This window comes from Falco peregrinus, chromosome 3 (assembly GCF_023634155.1).
Source record: "Falco peregrinus isolate bFalPer1 chromosome 3, bFalPer1.pri, whole genome shotgun sequence".
Classification (NCBI taxonomy): Eukaryota; Metazoa; Chordata; class Aves; order Falconiformes; family Falconidae; genus Falco; species Falco peregrinus.
Genome location: NC_073723.1, coordinates 49365942 through 49383428, shown reverse-complemented (window position 1 = coordinate 49383428; position 17487 = coordinate 49365942). Strand labels below are relative to the sequence as shown.

General features: G+C 35.5%; 1 protein-coding gene across 4 annotated transcripts in view; it reads right to left on the bottom strand.

The window, feature by feature from the left end:
- Window positions 1–17487, bottom strand: part of RB1CC1 (RB1 inducible coiled-coil 1) — a 77862-nt gene that overhangs the window by 43015 nt on the left and 17360 nt on the right. For 3 of the 4 annotated variants that reach the window (XM_055799083.1, XM_055799085.1, XM_055799084.1), the window contains exons 5-8: window positions 17120–17290; window positions 6288–6490; window positions 4728–5163; window positions 572–742 (exon numbers count right to left, since the gene is read on the bottom strand). In XM_055799083.1, the coding sequence (XP_055655058.1) occupies window positions 572–742; window positions 4728–5163; window positions 6288–6490; window positions 17120–17290 (981 nt within the window). Of the gene's footprint in view, window positions 1–571; window positions 743–4727; window positions 5164–6287; window positions 6491–11119; window positions 11174–17119; window positions 17291–17487 lie in introns of those variants that run through there. The other variant, XM_055799086.1, reaches the window with a different exon arrangement.

Genomic DNA, 17487 nt, shown 5'->3' with positions numbered 1-17487 from the left:
GCAGAATGAGAGTTAAATATATTTTTCCAAATTATAACCAAGAGACTGTTGACAGAAATAGTTTAGCTATAAAAATAAAGACAACTTAATATGTAGTGAACAACAGCTCTGCATGTTCCTAGTGTATTAAGTCTAGGACATTTTAAGACTGACTTTTTTATTTTGTGGTGACTTTTTCTCCAATACAGATCAAGTGACATAAATGAAGCTCTATATTTAATTTCTGGTGTTGTCCATCACCCACTGTTGCATTTTCAAATAACTTGATGGCTTAAAAAAGTATTTAAATTAATGTGGTAGTTGGAGTTATGAGGTGAAAATATGACTGATGTAAAAACTACCAATATTTAAATGTAAAATTATTATTAATATAGCATCTTTTTATTATTAATATAGCATTTTTGTTAATATAGCTATATTAATAATATTATTATTAATATAGCAACTCCAGTGTGATACACTGAAAATTATCCTGCATTAAGACATGCAATTGTTTCATTGTAATCTTTAACAGCATACACCTATCAAAAATCTACCATATTCCAATGTTGCACACACAAATGTGTATTACCTGAGCAAGTTCTTTTTGTTCGTTCACCAGCCTGCTGCAGCTTGCAATCATCTGGTCCAATGCATAGAGCCTATCCTCAAGGCCTTTAATAGCCTTCATGTTCTGATTATCTAGTTTGGCGATAGTTTGGCGACATTCTGCCAGAAAGGGCTGGATGATCCTTGGATCAAGCTGAAAAGAAAAATATTTTTTTTTATTAGCAGTTGACATAGTAAAAGGCAATGCAAGCTAAGTAAATGAGTTTTTATAACCTTAATATTTTTCTTCCTTTTTTTTTTTTTTTTTTTTTTTTTTTTTTTTTTTGAGTCTAACATGTGCCTACCTCTGTCACCTCCTCCAGAATTCTGAATTACCGGGTTTGTGGATTTTATACCACAGCTCAAATTTCTTTGAAGTATTCCAACCAGACTATCATAGAAATCAGGATCCTTACACAACGGGAAGGGACATTAGCTAAGGGGACAAGACAGCATGCAGGGAAAAGAGGCAGTTTAAAACTAATGGAGTGTCTACCCTAGAACACAGTCCATACAGCTACAGTCGAAACAAGTGATGAATGTGACTCAGTGGGAGGTGCAGTAGGGAGGGAGATGTGAGAAAGCTGCAAGACCCATTCGCCTTTTACCACTAAAGGAATGTTTTAATTGATTCCTTCGACAAGCACATTAGTTCTAAGTAACTGGAAAACAAGCCAGAGAAAAATAATGTATTTGTAATGTTTTTTGCTGATGTTTTTCCTAATAAATACATTTTTATAGATTATTTCATTGTATTCCTTCACAGGCCATTATCCAGAAAAAGAACCGTGTTTGAAACATTAAGAGTCTACCAATGTCCACAGATACTAAGGGTGACTCTTCAGCTTTCATTAGAAGAACAATGAAATAAATCAGTCTATTTCCTTAGTTCTAGAAATAACAGGTAATTGCAACCACTTACATAGGACAGAATTTAGTCTAACACTGGAATACATCAGTTAGGAACACACTATAACAGTCATTAGGTGTTAGCTGAATATGAAAAAAATTGTCCAAAATTATCCAAAATGGTTATGGTGTGCCATCTATTATATGACAATCTAGTGAAAAGGACACCGTCCTGTGAAGTCGTATTAGCTGTCACAGCACTAGCTTCTTTTGCTCACATGCATGGTATATGCCACTTAGAGAGCACACAAATTAACTCTCAAAAGAGAAGGCACTTTTATTTGTGTTAATCTTTAGTCATACAAGTACTATATTCCCTTCAATCTATTATTTAACTGTATAAAAGCTTTCCAACACAGCACTTTTTCATTATGGAAATACCCTCCCCAGGGTACAGAGAGGAATCTGAAGAGAAAAAGCATTACAAATTAAGGAGCAACTACAAATAATAATAACTTCTTTGATTCTCAACATGCAAAACAAAAAAACACACACCCAAACAAAGACCACAAAGGGAAGTAGCAAAACCTAGTAATTACCCCAGAACTTTTCAGAATAAATAATATTATTATTGATGTGTCAAAATACTTTGAAGTTCTCTGAAAACAGCAAAGGCTAATTTTTAGTACGTTATGAAAGATCTTATGAATCTTGGTCTTTCTCAAGTGAGTTGTCCATCTTCAGGAACCAGTAATTGTTCCTGGAATCAAACCAGATTTGTTTATAGCATCATCTTCACTGCCATCCTGTTCAGGATTATTCCCCTGTGGCATCCTAAATTACTCCAATGCAGCATCCAGAACAGTTTCTTAGCAGATAAAATAATGAAGAATATGGTGGGGTTTCCTCTTTTTACCTTCACAAACTAGTTGTGTTTTATCTCTTTTTACAAAGGGCATCTATTCCTCTCATTCCACCCTGTAATTTATTTCCTCCATCCATTCTTTTTACCCCATTTTTGACATAACTGCAGCTGTAGCACTCAGCTCTGCTTTCACTGGTAGGTAATACTGCTCTCATATTCAAAAGTCTCTTCCTCTTCTAGCCTTCTATTTAAGTGGCTATGACTGCACTTAACAGAAACATCTGATTAGCTCCTACTTACCCACTGTTTTTACTGCAGCCTAGGTTTCTCTAATTAGAAGCATCATTTTGTAGAAACACCTAGAGGCTAGGAGAACCAGATACCTAGCAACACTGTGCAACCCACCAGTTCTGCCATGACTACCAGTACCAAAGGTATAAAGCTCTTACTCTGATACTTCATACTTTCACAAAAATCTTACCTGAATTCAGAGTTTCAAATAAGAATTGCAATCATAAACCATTTGTATGGTTCATATTTCCAAGAAGGAAAGGGCATGGGGAGAATGCAGGAAAAACAATACTTTAAAAAATATATTACTACCATTTTATTCTAGCTTGCTAAGCTAAAGTGTCATCTCAAGTAAATATTAAAAGCACAATTGTGTTGCAAGATACTAAGTATTTTCTTTTTTTTTTACAGTTACAGGCCAATTGTGTTTTCAAACTAATTCTAAATCAAAGGTAGGCAAAAATTCAGTCTTTTGTCTGTATTGCTATTGAAGTAAAATGCATTGATGAACTATCACACTACTTCAAAGCTTTCAGGGTTTTGTGAACCACGACAGATCAAGATGAATCAATTACAGTTGTTATGGTGGTGGCCACAATAGTCTGACTAATGTGTTTTCCCTATCGGTCAATGCTCCTTATACCAAGAAAACAAAAAAAATCTTCATTTTTGCAAGAACAATTACATTATTTCCCTACAAAAATCACCTTAAGTTACAAAACAATTACAATAGTTGAAACAAAGGATTTCTGACTAGTCTTAGATAAGAAAAGGACAGAAATACATACAATTACAAGATAGCCTCTCTAAAACATGTGATGTACATCAGATCAGGTAAGACTATAAGTTATCAAAAAAGGTATAATATTTAACTAAGGTGATTTTTTTTTTCATTTTTCTACCTTTAGTATCACAATAATTTATTCGGAAGCAGCTTTTTAATGTCTATCTTCAAATATTGAGTTCTTAGAAGACATTACATTTGTGTCCAATTAATATTATGTAGAAAGTTAATTTATTCTCTCACAACTTAACTACTGGGTTTTGTTACTCTTGCTTTAATCCAGTAGAAAGCACCTTGTAGCGTTACTCAAACAGGACAGAGGATTGTCTCAGATTTCAGCAATCAGGAAGTCTTTCACACAAGAAATTGAATATTGTTTTTGCTAAAGAAAAAAAAAAAAACTTGAAAGCCCAATCTTTCTCTTCACTTTCCCTGTACTACTAAAATTTAGAGAGCTCAAAATCTTAAGCAGCCTTTAATATTACGCCCAATTCTCCAACTCCTTTTAATAGAGTTGAAAAATCAGTGTACAGAATTGAACACATTCCCTACAACACACAGGGTTTAGACATAACTGAGACAGTCTTCTAGTCCTACCCTACAGAGAAAAAGAGATAACTTCTGTTGTCTTTGATGCTCTAAGTTATACTATTACAACTCAATATAAAGTTATACACACGCAAACAAGGCTAAACAACATAAGAAATATAAGCTAAAGTGAAAGATGATTTCCAGACAAAAGGTTTTAAACAGTTATAATGCTCACTGGTTCAAATAATCGTTTGGAAAGTAAAGAAAGTGAGCAACATTTTATTCTAGCAGCACCAGAAATATGAACTGACATATTTGACTCTTCTGAGTTAATCTGTATCAGCTAATGAAGAAAGCATACATATAAAATATAAATTTATCATAATTAACCACATGAATTTGTCCCATGTTTTAATAAAGGCTTCAACATTTTTAATACAAAGAACATTAACTTTAGTCCAGAAAAAAAATCTTTACTTTCATTATAAGCATAATTTCTATGAAAAAGGCAAAGAAAGAATAGAAGCAAAGCCACTTTGCTTATAAACTACAAGAAGCTATAGGCTTTCCAACAGGAATGGCTATTTGAGAAACAAGCCAGATAACAAGCATTCATTGTGAAATTATACATTTTCCTAAAGGTCAAATTCTTAACGCTCAAGAACTCTTAAAATACTTCGCAACCACCCCCAGTCTCTGCTTTGGTCTCCGTTCAGATAGTTATCTGAGAAATGAGTTACAAAAAGTTGAGTCACTTCAAAAGCACCAGCATCTGGAAAATAAACAGCAACATTCAATTTTAAGAAACTATTAACTTACCCTGCTCATAGAATCAAAACATTTTCTGACCAGCGATTCAACATCATTAGGTCTATCTTGAACATTTATCCAGTCTAACAAAGACACATTGAAGGAAGGCTGATCACCATCTTTCAATTCTACTGATGTCTCATTGTCCTGGCCAGTAGCATTTTGACCAGATTCCTTATCATCTTTTACGTTTTCGGGATCTGTGCCTTCCAACGCTGAATGTTCAACTGACTTGCAAAATGAGGCTAACACTGATTTATTGTTCACTTTAGATATATCAGAGTAAAGCACCAATTCAGCAGATTTCCCATCCTCAGCTTCTTCACTTTCTGCCCCTCCGTGGTCAGCTGAAGAATCCAGTCGTCCTAAACACTCTCTGTAACTATGTCTCGTTAGGCACTCCAACAGTGGTATCTTGGCCATGATAGAAACAGCAGAACCCAAGCTTTTTTAAAAAGGGTGAGAAGAAAAAAACATCAGTATCTAGAAGCCAATGTGACAAAAACCTAGATACAAACCATCCATAACATCAAGTATTATTTATTGTAGAACTGAAGCAGATTTGAGAATTTAGTGACTGCCCTTTCAAAATACAGCGTTCAGAATCAGCATCATGGGAGGACAGTGAAAACAGAATTTTTGCGCTCTCCCACTGCTGAATATGAACTCTTTTAACGAGTAAGCTTATGTTTTCAACACAATGAGAAAAAGGACAGTTTGATAAACTGAGATATACCCTGTTAGTGGGTTCAGTTTTGCTTTTTGGGTTGTTATTTTTTTTAAACTCACAAGTGGGACTTATGTTTCCAATCTGAACAGATACCAATGCTTATTAGCAAAGATAGGGTACCCTCTGGCCAAATACTTTTGCACAGTTTCATTGGTTTCTATACATTTGATAAAAGCTATGAGGTTCAACTTCTTTCTTTTAAAGGTAAAACTTATATATACTTTATTTCTTTAAATATTCAGCATCCGCTTACATTCTATTAGGCAAAGCACTCATGGAAATACCCTAATACTGTAACAACCAGAAAAATGCCAAAGGTTTTCCATGAAGTAATATCCAGAGTTTGTAGGACGCAATTACACACATATATACATACACACACACTCCCCTCAAAGGTATATATGTACACCCAAAGTTTGTGTTATAACTTTATACTTACAACATAGATCATAATTCTTAATATCTCCTCAAGTGTGTTAGAAAGCAGTTAATTTGAAAGTGCAAATATGTATTTTTTAAATGTTGATTAATGTCTAAATTTATTATCTAGCTATTTCTACCATGCATTTGGAAGAACTCCAGCTCTTAAACATCAGTTTATTAATGAGCATATCTTCCATATAATTCAATTCAGGTTTCTGTGTGCTGATGAATGCAAGGAAAAATGTCAGTTAAAAAAAGAGTAGCATAGAAAAGAAAGAATGTTCTCCTTGACACATAATCAAACGAACAAATATGTGCTTGATTAATTAGAACTAGCACCAGAGAGATAACACATGAAAGAAGTTTAAAAATATAGTAACTTTAAACAATGAGGATGAATTTAATGGCAAACCTACTGTGTAAGTTTCAATTTGATATCATCTATGGACTGCAGATAGCTTGAATATACATTTTCAAACTTGAAAAGCAGCTTTTGGTAAGAGTATGTACAATCTTCCAAGTTGGCCATTATGGCAGCCCAGCCTTGATGTTGAAGATGTTCATCGTGTACAAGACCTTCACAAAAGGAGCAAAGTTTCTTGGCGACCTCATACATCTCCTGTAAAAAAAAAAATTAAAACGTTCTAATGAAATGCAAATCACTTCAGTTTATTACTGTGGTAACTATATAAAGCATTAAAGTGAGACTGTCAGAAAATAGTAACATAGAAAAATGTTACATTTAGGTAAGGTGTAAAACTTAAGCTACAACTTCCTAAAAAAATAACAAAACTTTTCTTTATTCGTAAATAAAAAAACTAATTAGATGATGAAAAATGTGTAATTTACTGAGAAGTATCTTCAAAACAGGCAGGTGAAAGTTGCAGTTCCAAAAAACCTTATAAAATTAATTAAATGCTGCTAATATACTCAGTGCACAAACACAAACAATAATGCTTGTACTAATCTGGTAGAAGGAGCTGGCAAACAAGGTCCATTGAAGGAGCAAACTGTTGATGAGCCAAGCAGAAGCTCAGAACAAGACAATGAAATGTAAGATCAGTCAGCAGAAGCACAGGTGCATAAAATGCAAGAAGAGATGCATGAGGAAAACAGCAGGGCAGATAACTGAGGTCTTCCACTGTTTAATAAACCAGATACAACATGATGAGAAGCAGTGCAGAGTCTCCACAAAACTCTAAAATGCACCCTGAAACTTGGTATAGGCAAACCAACATGGATGCTTTTCTGTTAAGAACTGGATGACACTGAGGCATTTTAAAGCCGTAAGAAGGTGAAAATTTAATTACCACCCAACTTGGCAGAGTTAAGAGAGACACCTATATATGGCAAATACCATATCTTACTAGAAGTACACTAACAGCAATGCCTATTTATTCAATTACAAAGTTTTAACTATTAGGAAGAGTAACTATTTTAAATTTACCAATTTAAGAAAACAGGCTGCTCCCTTCAGTGGGACTACTACTCAAATACAGAATGAGTAACAGTCACACAATAAATCCTTCAGTTCAATACAATTATCAATAACATACTACGTGGAAAACATTCTCCTGAGCAAACCTGTATGTCAGGTTTTAGTATCTACCTACCCTCCAAGAAAGAAAATCTTACTACTTTTTGCAGGTCAAGCATACCGTTAAACTAGAACTGAACACATGACTTTCCTCTGCTATAATACATTGAGAAAACCATGCATAAAGAAACAAGTTATACAAATACAGTGAGAAAGCACTGTTACGAATGGAACACATCAGTACATTTCAGAATGCATTTGCTGCTGAACACATGGTTAGCAGCACATATGCATACCCCCAAAAATTTAAAGCCCAACAACACTTATCTTCCCCCCCAAAAAAAACTGCAGAGCATTTTATCCAAATTTTCAGAATACTGAAAAAACCTGAAAATTATGAACATCCACCCCTTTTTAAAAATCCAAGCCTTGTCTCAAGCAGCATGACAAAATTCACTGTCCTTCAGATCACTGGTAACTAAACTATCAGCAGATCAATCACGAATATACAAACTTACTTATACATGCACTTCCAATAAAATGAAAAGCTACTACAAATTTCTACCACTTCATAGTAAAGATGGTAGATCATCTTATTTCCTGAACTTTGGTCAGTTTCTGTGCACATGAGAATAAGGATTTCCAGTTTGAAATGAAGTTATTTTATTTGTTCCATGAGCTCTCACTTCCTCAGTCAAAAATCAACCAATACCACAACTTGGACAGCATCCAGGTAGTGCTAAAATCTGTAAGTCATTTTCTTCAGACTGTCTCAGTTCATCTAGACGATTTAAATTCACATATGTTGACTAATGCAATATTGACAACTTTAACAATCTTTTTTTTTTTTAAATTCACTTTGTATAGAGGTTACTCAAAGACAAATTCTGCAGCATATAAAAAAGCTGAATATGATAATTGAGGAAGCAGGAATTAAGAGCCAAAAAGACAGGCTGTTTCACCCTAAGGTACACTAAAAAAAATACACCAAAAGCATGAAGCTGAAAAGGTAACAAAATGTCCCAATTTTGTTCTAATGTATGTCCCGGGAATGTGTACAAGTACTCTTTTCAATTCACAAACACTATTCTCTACCCTTCCTCCAAACCACAGGCAATAATTCCAGAAGTGAGAGCATATGTAGAACCACACATTAGTTTGAAGACTAAAACAATATAAGCCACCTACAAAATCAAAACTGATCATAGAGCCTTTTTATGCAGTTCCTTCAAGTGATTATCTCTGTTTATAAGGGAAAGTAAAGCCTAGACTTCTCCCACCTTCAAACAAAAGAGCTGCTTTAAAAGCCCTAGGTAGAGGCTTTTGTTAGTTCTGTTTTCCTTTGGACAAACACACTTAGCATGACAACTCAAATGCATAAGGAAATGTATACACTAGGCTTGCTTTGACCAGACTTTCCACCCTAAGACATACTCTTAACTAGTGGCCAATATTTGGTTTTATATAGATTTATTGTGTTCACAATGCAAGTCAAAAGCTACAAATTAGTACTGCCCTATGAAGCTTTATTATATGTCATTCTTGATGTTCCCTTGAGAACCTAAGCGTTGTCAAATTAACATTTTTAAGAAGGCTGCTTCCTCAGCAAAACACTTTCAAACAAAAAACAGAAATCACAAGTTACCAAATCTTAGTTGGGGTGGGGGGGAAATAATCATTACAATTGAGATTGCTTGTTACACTGCTGATGACCAGCACTGACACACTGGATCTAGCAATCTAATCTGTGGCGATTTACCCAAATTTAACCAAACCAGAAGCTTGTGTCTCAACAGTCTGACTCCTAGAAAAGAGAGAGTAAACAACAGTATTGCCCACACTGGAAAATTAATTAATTTATTGGTTTTAGGAAACATGTAACAGAAGGGCATTCTAATGTCAGAATCTGTCATATAATGCAGATGTGTCCAGAGGAACTGTCATATAAAAATACCCCCATGCCATCTAGGTATTCAACCAGGTATGCATTTTTAAGAGCAGCTGCAGCTCCTTGCTGTAACACAGGAGATGTGGACAATAAATCAAAAAATCCCCTTATGAAAGACATCGTAAGTATGATACTAATATACAAAAGTGTTTTTTTCTGAACTATTTAGAGCTCAAACTGAACTAACACTGAGTGCAAAATTCATTAGCCTGAAAGCTAAGTTGCTTTCAAGTATGTTTTCAAAGTTACCTGTAAGCTAATAGGCTACAAGTCAAGTTGTACAACTAAACAGAGACACATGACTGTTTCAGGCACATATGCAAGATATTACAACAGCATTCCATATTATCATCCTCCCAAAGTAATTTTCACATGTGCATCCCAAGTGCCAAAGAAATTCTCTCTGGGTGGCAGGGGGCAAGCAGAATTCTGTCTACATGGATGAACCTGAATGCAATTAAGAGTCTGCAGGAACCCAGTACTGGCTTCTTGGGCAGTATCATAAAATCAGCTCATTACATTCAAACAGTAAATAATATTACTCTGAATTCAGGTGGTCCAAGTAGATGGTTCTATCAAAGCTCAAACCACATGGAGTAACTGTCCACTTTCCAGAACTGCTTCAGTCTCAGCCCATACTAAGCAGATACCATTACAGGGAACAAAAACACTAGGTTAAATCATTGGTTTTTAATGTTGCATGGAGGAGTCAAGAAGAAAACACTGTTTCAGACAATTCTATAACCCTGCTTTCAAAATGTGAGGGTGTGCAGCAAAAAAAAAAAAATAGAGTGGTGAAGTTTTTGCTTCCTTTGGAATATCTACATGGCTTAAACGTAATTAAGAAATCAAAAACTACACAGTTATATCTTTCTTATCATTGCATCACTACTGAAATACACCTTCAAGTGATTTGGCTTGTTCTTCCTACCATTTCCATAGACAACTTTTCTAGGGAGGCCTCCTCAGGCTGCTTTAAAAGGATCAAGACAGATCTATTTCATCTAACTGGTACGTCTGTATGCAGAGAATTAAGCAGCTCTTTGCTAAATGAATGAAGTCTAAAAACTGAATTCTGTCAGGCATATAAATAAAGGCCTGCACCAACATATGCTTTAACACTTCTCAGTAAAGTTGCCAGCTCCAGCACAGAAAATGAAGCCTGCCTAACAACAGGCTTGCTTTTGTCATTGATTTTTCACAGATCCACTCAAGGGTGATTGGCAGGCACCCAATAGTTCACAGAGAATAAAAATCAGCTCTACAAAGCAACTGAAGTTACGTCCATCTTACTTGGCTGTACCAGCATACCTAGAACACTGACAGCTCCACCATACCGCCGGAACGTGGACCTCAAGAAGCACCACTACCAATACAAGACTAGACAAGCCCAAGCTGATCTCAACTTGCTGTTACATTGGAGAGTAAATAAGGCATCTTCACTTCCTAATTTGTCAAGAAATTCACAGGCCCACCAGAAAGAATTATATCTTTGGCTGCGTGCTTTAACAGAATGTTACTGGAATTCCTTTATCATCATAACTTAAATTAAAATTATTCTTCTGATAATTACTTCTGTTTAGTACATTTCAATCAAAATCAGTAGAAGCAACAAATCACATTTTATCTATAACAAATGAACTGGCAGTTTTTCCCATCAATTTCAAGACTTTGTCTTTGCATTCTACTGTTGTATTTCTGCTCATCTGAATGAAAATAATCTGAGGAAGGTCTGTTTTGTCTTAAGTAGTCTTTGGACTTACCTCTAAAGAACAAAATTCTCAGGAAATGCAGGGTTCTTTCCATTCTCTACAACCCTGTGGTAAAAGGAAACAAGTCATCAAAGTCCTCTATTGCCATGTGACTGAAATCCTGTTAGAAGGACTCCTTACAGGTTTCAGTCACCCTAAAAATCAACCTCAGGCCAACAAAAAAAATCCTTGGAAGTGAAATTACACTCACCCATATACTGTAACAGCAGATACACGCTTCCAGAAAAGGTGACCATTATCTTGCTTACCAAAATTAGTAACCAAGACCAGTATCTCCAATTCGTACACCTCCAACTAAAACATCAGCAGAGCTACTAGATAAACCACTTCAAGGTTTCAGCTTTTAGAATATGTAATTGGAACAGTTAATTTCACTGTGAGGGAGACTGATACTTCATGGCAGTTTCTCTCCTTTCATTAGACAGCTGGTTATTCCATTTTCCTTTAATACTGGTAATTTTTAATGACTGTCCTTTGGACATCTGTCCACACAGTTCATGACTTATTACATACTCAGTATTTATTTCATCAGCATAATACAGAGTAAGTTATTCTTTAAGTCATAGCTTCATAACTTTCTTCAGTACTGTTTTCCACTGCCTCTTTGCTCTAACATTAAAAGCAGGCTTAGAGAAGTGAGAATTCACTGCCAATAAAAATACTGAGAAGCAGACACAAACCACCACAGCCAGGGAATCAAACCATGGTAGAAGTTAAGTGATAACTTCTAGTAGCTTGATTCCAAGACACTCAAGTCTTTTTCTCCTGGTAAATTTTCTAGAAGCTTGATCTAACAGTTCTCATTACAAAGGCCAACCAAGACAAACACTAGATCTTTTGGTATACCTTAGGGTAAGCTAAAACCTGCTGCAATTTAACCCCACCCAGCTTGACTACTTTAAAAGAGTAAGAGACTGATCACTAATCCAAATTACAAAGTACTCTGGACTTCCGTGGAGGAGCTAGAAGTGTGTCTGGCTATTAGTCTAAATTTCTCCAAAAAGAATGAGTAGTATTAATTTGGCTACATAATTGTTACAAACACTACAACGTCTTCAAGAACATTAAAATTTTAAAGTAACTTTTCCAGAGGGTCTCAAAACAGCTTCCTAGTAGAAGGGAAAGAACATTTCTCCAAGTAGTAGATACGCAGCTTTCAGGAAGCATGACTCTACTTCTTGGCTTAAGTATTAAGAAGCATTTGGAACTAAACCAAGAATGATCTAGGTAACAGCTACAGCCATGGTTTTAGGCAACCAAGTGAAATGACCACACAGTTTCTCATCCTCATTCCCATTTCTCAAAGAAAAACTGACCAGAATTGACAGTTTGATGACAACAGCAACAGTATCACATGAAATATGAGTAACAAAAAGTCCGTTTCCAATATCCTTCTTCTGGAACAAATAACAACGGAACTTCAGCTAGATCACAAAAAGAAAAATAAATAAAAATAATCCTTTCCCAAAGGCTTAGCTAACAAATTATTTTAAGCAGTAGCGTTAAAAAATCACAAGATTAGACAAGATTCACACAACGTAGTTTACTGCACAATGCGCTGTGCAGAGAACAGCTTGTCTTCTAAGCTGGTGTGTATGTAACTTGCAAACGCTGTGCACCTCACTGTTCACATACTGTAGCTCAAGGCCAAAACTGCTGAACTGGAAGAAAGGTGGGAAACCAGGCTAGTTGTAAAAAGGCAAGCTGTAATCCTTGGGCACAGATATCTCAAAGGTAAGCTTTTAGTCGAAGGGAAACCAGGATGTCAAGACATAAAACCGAAATAGGCTTAGAAAGTTGCTTTAACTGGGATTTAAAAGCCAGATGGTATATGCAACAAACACTGACCAAAAAATTCTAACAAAAAAAGTTCACAAAGCAAAGATATTGTGCCACATATGACAGAATTTATAGCTAGAGCTTCTGTTTAATTGGTAAAGCAGTAAGTTAACCAACACAGCTGCTTTTAAGCTACCTTATCTTTATACCATGAATTCTACATAATGAGATCTCGGGTAATCAACAGGAACTTAAGAAAATCTGTATAGATGTTGAAATCATGAAAGCAAAACGGAAGAACTGAGGTATCTCAATACGGTAATCACAGTACTGTGGAAAACCAAACAGGAGTAGTAAGCTTCCCACAGGAATTATTTCTGGTTAGGAAGTATCAAAATCTTAAGAAGGCTACATATAAGTTTAATTAGTTTCAACTGGGGGAAAAAAATAAATGGCTGCTCTTACATCTACTTATAGCCTATACATACATGGGCAAAAGGCTGTAAGAATGCCAGGGCCTCCACTGTGAACGCAAAGATTACTTCCGTTTAATACCTGAATAGTAACTAAGGATATCTGAAAATTATGGCAAAAGACATGCAGAAAGCAAAAAGCAGAATTTGAATCAATAATGGTCAGTTTTAGACAGGCAAAAAATGATGGAGAGGAAATAAAGGCATGTATTAATACTTGTTAAAGGAGAATCTAGAACCACTTGTTATTGTGAAAAAAAAGATTAAAGGCCATATACAAGTGTATACAAAGTATGGAACAGAAAAAGTGAATCAGTAACAGCTGTCCAACTTTTTCCACAGTACGAAATAAAGTTCAAAATAAGGTAAAAAAACACCTTTCATAGCATTCTACAGCATAGTTGCCAAGTAGTATACAGTTCAAGTGACAGATGCTGAAAAATTTTATTAAATTCAACAGCTTTCAGGCAGGCTTAAAATGAGGGAGAAAAGACAGAAATAGAAGTCTTCATACTCTGAAATACTCAGTATCTTCCACATGACGAGTTTGCTTATTAGTAAATTAGACAAAGGCCATGAGGTACAAAAGATAACAGAGAGCTCTTAGACAGTAAGTTAGCAGCCATCTTCTCAACAATCTTTACTATTTCATATGCTGTTTACAACTTCATATCAAGTCTGATTTTAAAAATCTGTATATCCTCTGGACAGAACAGATACTAAATTAAATAGAAGCTGGTAGCTATCAAATACTCTCCACTACTTTTACATAGTTATATATCACTGTTTCTTATTGTTGATAACGGGTAAGACTTCATATCACGAGCAGTGATTTCAATTGTAACTTATTGTCCTAATACAAAACATTTTATTATGTATCAGTAGTAAATATTGATTAAATTCAATTAATTACCCTAAGTAATTACAACAGGCACAGACTCTCCATCAAGTACTGCCACTCTGCTTTTCTAGTAGAGCAGGTTACTGTCTCTAAAATTAATAAAACCACAAAGCTTGGATCATTGTAAGGCAGATTTTTCATGCCCGTTTTGCAGAGAGTCTCCCATACAGTACTCTGTGTGGCTTTTGATGCATCAGTTTCACAACTACGGAGGTTCAGAGCCTTTAAAGTTCTCCCCAGATCTTAATCAATTTTCAGAAGGATTAATATCCCATTCCCTCTTCCCCCCAGCCAAGAGGCTTATGGTGAACCTCGAAGAAGATTAATACTCTAACCACATTCCCAGTCCTGTCTCAGTTTCTTCTGAATTACTGCTCAATGTGCTTCAAGCAGGCATAATGAAAATCTGCTTTAGTACAATGCTGCAATATTCCTTTATATACTTTTCACACCTTGGTACATCTGAAGTCACAATAGCCTATTTACTAATCTTCCACTATACGTGATGGTTTTGTCACTCCCCTGAACTCCCACAGAAGAGCCCAATGCACTCTCACAGCCTAACGCTGAGCCTATGGCTTTCGAAGATTTAAAATCTTTGATAAAATTAACTGTGGGTGTAAAGGTGTATCAGATTTAAGAATACTACTACCTACTTAATCTTTAAATAAATTGCTAAATTTTTCACAAAACATTCCAATATCATTGTAGGCCCTTTACAAGCAGGGAAGAACTGGAAGTGGGGAACAATAATAATTTTCAAGGTAAACCTGTGGGGTAGAAATAAAATCTCCTTTCTACTTAGATCCATGTTTAAAGGCTTTAAATACTGAATTCCTCCCCCCTTCCCATAATATTAATACATGCTATCAAGTATGAAAAAATTTATTTTCTTCTTGCAAAACAGCTCAAGATCACTCTCTAGATAAATTTTTCAGTCTCTAGCTAAATGTTACAGCTCCAGCTGGCCAATAAAAAGCGTACTCCATACACAGACTTTTTAGTCTTTTAAGACTTACTTCTGAAATAAGGGCTTCCCTTACAAAAAGCTTGCCACCAGAACGAGCCAGTAAAGCTCTAAATAATTTAGAAGCAGAAATACCGCAATAAACTTGCTTGCTCTGCATATTAATACATCCCTCAGAATCAAGGGGGAAGAGCAGATAGCACTAAAACTTGAAAAGAATTAAGTAGGAGTATTTTTTATAAAACTCCTGGAATATAAAAAAAGCTTACTCCAGAGAAATAAAATCTGTCAGCGTATACTAGACTTCACCAGAACAAAACCAAAATTAAGAATCTACAAGACCACAAAATCATGGATAGGATGAAGAAAGAAGATAAAATATCAACCATGAGAAATGTGAGACTGGGTACCACCACCTTTCACTTGCATTACCCTAAGCAAAGCAAAAACCACAGAGACCTTAGTAATTACTATGGCCTGCCTTTCATATCAAATCAATCAATGTTAAGCATTTAACAGATACCAGTCTTGCTGACTTATAACATCCTCTTAACACCTCACAAAAAAAATGGTTTTAAAGCAGTTTCAGTTTCAGCTGCTAAAACCAGAACTCACTCTTCAAGGAGCACAAATGAAAACCTCCCACTCCTAGCTGAATTCACATCAATATCCACTCTTCTCTGTATGACAGTCATATGATTTACCGATGCCTAATAACTCAAGGTCCTATTTACTAACTCAGCAGTAACTGTCAACAGGTGATGGAGAGAAGGAAGTCTACTGGACTCTATCATTGCCTTAAATCACAGTATATCAAGGTCAGATTATTCAGGCTAACTTCCCCCTCCTGACAGGTCAGGAGGCCAAGGGGGAAAAGAAAAATGTGTACCATATGCAAGCCTTCGCACTTTTCTCTAAATTCAGCTGTACAGTATAACGAACGAGCCAGTTCAAGTGCTAGATGTTCTTTTGGACTGCATTAAAGTTGTCACTGAAACTAAGAAACTTTATTACCAAGGCAGCACGCTAAAATCATGTATTACTATTCATTTTGTGCTACACCACCACTGCCCCACTCCCACCTGCTGGAAGTTTAAATAAACTTTAGAGACATTAAAAATATTTAATGCATTTAAATACAAAATTTGAAAAGGAAAACGAGGGCAGTATTTCCTAACATGAAAAAAAGCAATCAATCCAGCTACTGAAGGCATTGTGTCACTTGAACACACAGCCATTTCTACTGTATGCACACTTGAAACCTTACTGACCATGTTGCAGGGAACTAGTTTCCCCTACCAAAATAATACAGAAGTAATCAAATTGCAATTCTGGTAATTCTTTCTATGAAAGTAAAAGTCAGCACTCAATAATAGAAGACCTAAATTTTAGGAAAAGCAAGCACAGGTTTTTGTTGCTCCTCACCAGTTGTTTAGACATGCAAGATTAAACTGAATCTTGGCAAGGTGCTCTTAAAAATTATACTGCTGATTTTCTACTTGGGTTAACGTTTCCAAAGTAACTTCGCTGTTTTCAGGCTGAGGTAGACTGAAGACAATGAAAAAAAGGCAGAGCATTAAGGCATGGGTTCAAAGCAATCAGATTGCTTTTGTTTTGCAAATGCTGTAAACATACACATCCATAAAGCTGTATTACAGTATGCTTTTAAAAGAAGCTTTGAACATGCTGAAGCAGCAAGCACATTTCAATACCTACCTTGAAATTTTGAGACAAAGGCTCTGAAGAATACATCATTACTAACATGCCATTCTTACTGTCTTTTGAACAAATTGTTTCAAAATTTTTATCAAGATTGCCCTCTGACATACAATTTTTTCTTTGGTGTGCAGGTACAGTAAGAAATTACTTACCACAGCAAGTTGTGTCCGTGACGCTACCGTATGAAACACTGCAGGCATCATGAGAGATTCTTCTACTTTCAATTCCATCTCATTCTCTGCTGAAAACGTTGTTTTGGGGATAGCTGGTGGACGTTCACACAAGATCATTTCTTTGTTGAATAAAAAAATTGGATTGGTATCCTACACTCAAAAAGAAAATGAAATCAAACACTGAATAAAGGCAACATACTGTTCAATCACCAATTATTTTGTCTTGTAGGTAATGTGTCCTAAGAACACGTTAAAGCTTACATGCATAAGCTGAACACAAACATCTTTTTCTGAAAGCAAAGAAATCCAGCATACAGTACACTGCAGAAAAATACTTTAAAATCCCT